This window comes from Lepisosteus platostomus, chromosome 14, assembly GCF_059453375.1.
Source record: "Lepisosteus platostomus isolate fLepPlt1 chromosome 14, fLepPlt1.hap1, whole genome shotgun sequence".
Taxonomy (NCBI): Eukaryota; Metazoa; Chordata; class Actinopteri; order Semionotiformes; family Lepisosteidae; genus Lepisosteus; species Lepisosteus platostomus.
The window spans coordinates 35,552,840-35,558,839 of record NC_142624.1 but is presented as its reverse complement, the minus strand read 5'-3'; the positions used below and the strand labels follow the sequence as shown (position 1 = coordinate 35,558,839).

At 44.0% G+C, this 6,000-nt stretch overlaps 1 protein-coding gene across 1 annotated transcript; it reads left to right on the top strand.

Moving 5' to 3' along the window:
• The first annotated feature begins 270 nt into the window (after positions 1 to 270).
• Positions 271 to 3,888, top strand: dbi (diazepam binding inhibitor (GABA receptor modulator, acyl-CoA binding protein)). The gene is made up of 4 exons (XM_088606007.1): positions 271 to 622; positions 2,512 to 2,629; positions 3,311 to 3,373; positions 3,546 to 3,888. Exons 1-4 carry the CDS (start codon positions 614 to 616, stop codon positions 3,617 to 3,619), a joined length of 264 nt encoding a protein of 87 aa, XP_088462133.1. The 5' UTR covers positions 271 to 613; the 3' UTR covers positions 3,620 to 3,888.
• Positions 3,889 to 6,000: the final 2,112 nt, after the last annotated feature.

Genomic DNA, 6,000 nt, shown 5'->3' with positions numbered 1-6,000 from the left:
ACAACGCAAGATCCCTACGTCCGACCTTCGATAGACAGCTATGCGTGCTATGAGTTTCGTGTTTTTCAGAAACCCGTCCTCATCATTTACAAACTACAGCTCTGTTAAATCAGGGAGTAAGCAGGCGCGCCACAGACAGAGAAAACAAAAGGGGCGGTGTTTCGGCCAAACACAGCCGGGCGGGGCCTTCCAGGCGTGCGCCCCATTGCTGACCCACGGCGTCTCGCTTTGTTCAGTGTCTCTTAGACAACTGCAACACATGAGGAGAGCTATAGTGGGGTCTCTCTCTCACACACACACACACAACCCTTACAACACAGCGCCCCATTCTTTGCACAGAGGATGAAGTCATAGCCCAGTAACCTCCGTGCGTGTGTGCCCCTGCTCTGCCTCTCTCGCCTGATCTCCATTGGCTCGATCCGGCTCACCCCAGGCTGCCGAGCGCCGGGGAACCACGCAGACCAATGAGGGGAACGGGCAGAGGTGGGCTGGGCTGGGCTCGGTAGACTACCTACTCCACAAGCATTGGGAGGCCGGAAGCGGTTGTAACGAGGCCGTGTCTAGCGCTGTTGAAGAAGAAGAGCCAGGGTCTCCTCCGACTTTGAGAGAAATCATGTCACAGGTAAAAAGATCTATGTCTGCGCCTCACTCATCCGACAGCTGAACGCTGAAAGGACGAGAGAGGGGCTTTTTTTTCTTCTTCCTCTCGCTGCTGGAAAAGGTTCATTGGGCTGACGGCTGTACTTTACGGGCTTGTGGAGCAGTTGTGCCTTTCTGTAACGGGCTGGCAAGAAGACGAGGGCTTGCACGCCATCTCTCTCCCCTGCTGTTAAAAAATAAAATCTGACCTTCGTACACTATTCGCCGGGTTTCCTGCCAGAATAAAATGCTTCTAGATTTCACTAGACGTAGACTGTGAAAATGCAATGTTTAATAGCTACTTGTGTATTTGGAACTGGCATCTCCGCGATGCTCGGACAGCCGTCAGGATCAGAAGGGTTTTCATCTGCCACTCTGTTACACTTGTAGACGGGTCCACGTGTTTTGCGCTTGGGAGATCGAAGAAATTGAAGACGTGCCCGAATAATGATTTATAAATCATAATCTAGGAGTTAACTCCTTTAATCAGATCTTATATTTCGGCGCATAACCGATGGTGTTTCCTTCCAATCCTGAGGGGGCAGGCTTAGTTTAACACGAAAATAATGAAAAAGTGTAAATAAATGACTCTCAAGATAGATGTCTTAAAACGTCGCAGCTCATCATTATTTATTTTATGGGTGGGTTCTCTGATCAAATGTCCACTCGCCACTCCCTGTAGTTCCGTTATTTAAACACCGCCTCTGCACCGGGTTTTACAATTATCAACAAATATAGCCTCGCTGTTGATCTCTGTTGAAGAGTGGAAAATCTGCAGTAGATTTCACAACGGCCGCCTCGGGTTACATTGCAAATGTCGGCCATACTCTTGCGATAAGATGCCCTTAAAGATATATAGTATCTTTTTTCTTATCACGCTTTTCGTGACTCAGGACCGATGAACAGCATGCGGTTCTTAAATGATTATATATCCTGTGCGTTGTATGATTCATTTAGGGCAAAAACTTGATCTTTGCTACTAAAGCAATAAAATGCAGTCAAAAGTGAGGAGGTACCGTTTGGATAATTACAAGTAAAAACGTAATATAAAATAATCACGTCGGTTTTGTAGGCGCTTAATCTGAAAACGGGACATTCTTAACTCAAGACGTGGTTGAGTTCATAGGATATAATGGGTTTCGTATAGATGATGAGATACTGTAGACGTGCGCAGCCCACCGTGAATACTTCATAATACTTTAATTCATTTGTAATGATGAAAAAGCGAACAGACAGGGGTTGGTAGTATCTGTTTCCTCCTCTCCTGTAGGTCCCATGGTGACACCAAAGATCATGCAGTTCAGACCCAAAGCAGATTCCTAGTGGGACAGATCCCAACCTTTTCATTAGGCCAGCTGTGCCGAGGGAGACTGCGCGAAATAACGGATCTCTGGGATTCTCCGTTTTTTTCACTTCTCTGCCGCGGTTTTATTAGGCAGTCTGAGAAAGAGACAACAATACAGTGGAACTGGTGCATTTTTATTGGATTTCTAAACAATCTCCCGCGTTTTAGTTTTTGATTTAAAAGTCTGAAATATTTTGCATCCTCTCAGAGCATGGCAAGGCTTTCAGAACCTCGCAGACGTTAAGCAGACTGTATTGAGCGCACAGACTTTTTGTCAAATAGAAAAGGCAAAGTTTAAACAACAAGATACTTTGTGGTCAGCAGATGTATGCAGCCGCATGAACACGTCTAATCTTTGAATGCGAAGCTTTTTCAGTCCTACAAAGCCCTGTTCTCATTTCCCGTTGTGATACGGTGCGACCTGAAAAGGGCGAGACGTGTTCCTACGGCTCTGTGGAAGAAGACTCTTCCCACTCGGTCCTGCCGTGAAGTCACTTTTAGGTGTCGTGTTTGCGATTCCTTTTCAGGCCGATTTTGAAAAGGCTGCGGAGGAGGTGAAGATTTTGAAGACGAAGCCCGCAGATAAAGAAGTGCTGGAGATTTACGGTCTCTACAAACAGGCGACCGTGGGAGACGTCAACACGCGTATGTAGTTTCACTGGAGCCACACAGCTGTCTCCGCCTTCTGTACACTTGCATTGTAGTGAAAGCTGGGTTGTAATTAACCTTTAAATTAACCCTTAGCACCGGGCTGGCAGTCGAGCGCTGACACTATTGCCACCATCTTTTGTTTGGGCAGCTGCAGCCAGTAACAAAAAGCAGCACATATACGGCCCAGAAACACAAAGGCTGAGTAGGCCCGAGCCATTGGAGCATAACCTTTTTTCACACTGGAGTGCCCTTCTCCAATCCTCTAGGGCCAGCGGCCAGCACGTTTTCTAGGTCTCCTGAAATAATTAACAGCTGAAGCCCATTGAAACGTGTTAAAGTGGTTCAATTAGCTAATGATTAGGTCATTAAAAGCAGAGGTGGAACAAAAACCTGCAGAAATTAAAGGACCAGAGTTGTGCCCCACTGCTTTGGAAAAGGGAGCACCTGGTTACTAAATAATTAGGCTGGCAGTTGGCAACCCTTCCTGGAAGACCTCTGTGTCCACTTGCATCCTGCCAAAGGGGCACTGCGGTTTATGGTGTGTTTCACTGTGGCTTTTTTTTGCGATGCTGTGATTTGGTGGGTCACTGCTGGGCGTGTTCTCCGTCCCGTGACCCGGTAGCCGAGGTCACGTTCAAAAACCGCAGGAGCTGACGGGCCGGGTTTGTTTTGCAGAACGCCCCGGAATGTTAGACTTCACTGGAAAAGCCAAGTGGGACGCCTGGGACGCCAACAAAGGTCCGTATAAAACGTTGCACACTTTTCTCTCTCGTTCCGAAAGGGGCCGTTTCATTCTGGGGAGAGGGCTGACGAGGAAGATGTGGCTCACGACACAAAAAGAGCCTTTAGCGGGGTTTTAAAAAAAAATTCTTGCATGTTTATTGTGATCTTTTGTCTTTTTGCCCCTTAGGAATGAGCAAAGAAGACGCAATGAAGAAGTATATTGAAAAAGTCGAAGAACTAAAGGCAAAATATGGAATTTAAAGGCAGATTAGCTGGTACGAGCACTAGTGCTGGATCCATGGCATCTTTTTAATTCTGAAAACTGTGTGGTCAGGAATTTCCTTGACCATGATTTTCTTAGACTCGAGTATCCGTGTCTGTTTCCAAAATGCCTTAAAAACAATAGAATAAGGTATTTTGCACATTCCATGCCAAGCATGATTGAATTACCATCCACCAGCAGTTTCTTGTTCTTGTTAAACCTTTTTGGTTAAAAACAAACCGATAAAGTCAGTTTTTTATTCCTTTGATTGTGAGTATTTTATTTTTGTGATGGAACAAGAGTGAAACCGTGCAGTAGTCGTTCTCGTGTTAGACTCTCAAGTGGAGAGAGCATGATCACGAGCACCACAGCGGCACTTGGAGACCAGGGGTTTGTAACGCCTGTGATGTGCAGGAACACACATTTTTAAAATGAAAACAAACATCTGTTATAGACCATTTTCATCTGCATGTTGGTCTTGTATGTACAATATTAAACAGCTGAATTTTGGCAGAAGCTTCAGATAAATTTGTGAAGTTCCTCTATCCCTTTTTACTAAGGAACATGTGCAATCATTTCAACACTTTGATGTCTGTAACATGTCGATTTATAATTTCACAATTCCTGTACGTCAGGAAGACTGTTCTCGGGACAAAAAAAAAACAGATGAGTAATTCTTGAGTAGCTGCCAACGGTGTTCATCATGTTTTTTACTTTAATTCAAAAGCACTCTTTATTCTCCTTGAAGCACAGCTATTTAAGAGATTACTTTCTAAAATCAGTTAAATAAAGAGCTGTATCTGTCTGCTGTGGCACTCAAATTAATCAAGTCAGATCGCTCCTGTAAAATTTTAATGGAGTAAACTAAACAAGGTTTTTGGAAGTCCTTAGAAATATGTAACCTTTCATCCTTAGAAACAGTTGATGGGATGGTTATTTCAGAGCTCTCTGTAGGTACACATGTATGTCTTAAGAGGAGCAAAGTTAAATATCTTTCCCAGAAATTGCAGTCTTTGCTACACCTCTCAGAAATGTGGTTCTTGCAGAGAACTGCATTAGACATTTAAAGGTTTAAGTTTTAAACATTTGCTTTTGATTAGTTTTATTCACTGTTTGAGTACTTGGTTTTCAATGTAACACGTGAGCAGAACACTACACAAGGTTAAGTGGGAAGACACTGTGAAAACGTTTGACCAAGGAGGAACTCCTCAACATGCCTCAGGCTGAGGGAAGAGAAGTAAGTTAGTGCAATTGGGAACAGCTCAAACTCAAGTCAAAAACAGGCTTAATTCTGTGTGCTCAGGTACTGCAGTGGAAACCCTAAACTCTGCTTCTGGCTCCCTCTTATGGACAGGCCCAGACAGACAGAGGCAGAGTCAGAGTCTTGAAGCTCACAGAAATTTGTCAGACAATATGATCACACAACACAGTACCCAGAAGACCAAATGAGCTGACAATAGTTCAATACACGTGGTGGTGGTGACAATCCAACACATGGTTTCACAGGTAAGTATAAATGTGCAGGATTGAGCACACTATGCAGTCCCTGAGGATGAATACCCATTGACTGGAAATTTGCTGGTGTACTCATCCACTTAAAAGGGCGACACAACCAAACCACTTAATTATAGACCGTTAGGTCTTCTATGACATGCAGGTAACAGAAATGTAAAATGGGAAAAGGGTAAGCTTGAGGAAACTGAAAATGAAGTGCTTGAATCTTACACATCTTTTACATCTGTAGACAATGTGGAGAAGTAATACCAATGGCAAACAAAGTTAGGATATAGAGTTAAAAGTGTAGACTAAATGAAGGTATTCAAATTGCACAATGTAATCGTTAGATCTTTTGGAATATGGTGTACTATTTCAGTCACCTTGTCAAAAGAAAAATACTGCTGCTCTTGGAATCAGTCCACAGTAGAGCAACAAGATAACCTTTGTAACTTTCCCTAAATGCTTAGTTTTAGCACAGTCAGCAGTCAGCAAAGAAAGTGGCAGATGCTCCTTTATAACAGGAAATGTAGGGACCTTCGTCATGTTGTAGAAACGGACTCTGCGAGACTTCACGGGAAGAAAATCTGAATTGCCAGTGCCCAAACAAGCAAGGCAGGCTGAATCTGCTCTCTTTTGTGGATTAAATGTGATGCAAACCGCTGTTACACACACAACATTTTTCGGCATCAGGAAACATCATCTTTGTGTAGTGGGGCAGAGAAGAAGCTTGTGCGCAAGGGGAAATCATGCAAATCACCTTCCCACACCTTACAAAGTGACTCTGCTCCCAGGAGATGTCACTAGGTTACATCAACCAGCTATAAATGGAATGCTGGAAAAGTGCGTTCCCGCAGGAATGTTTGGTGAATGCATCCAGTTTATT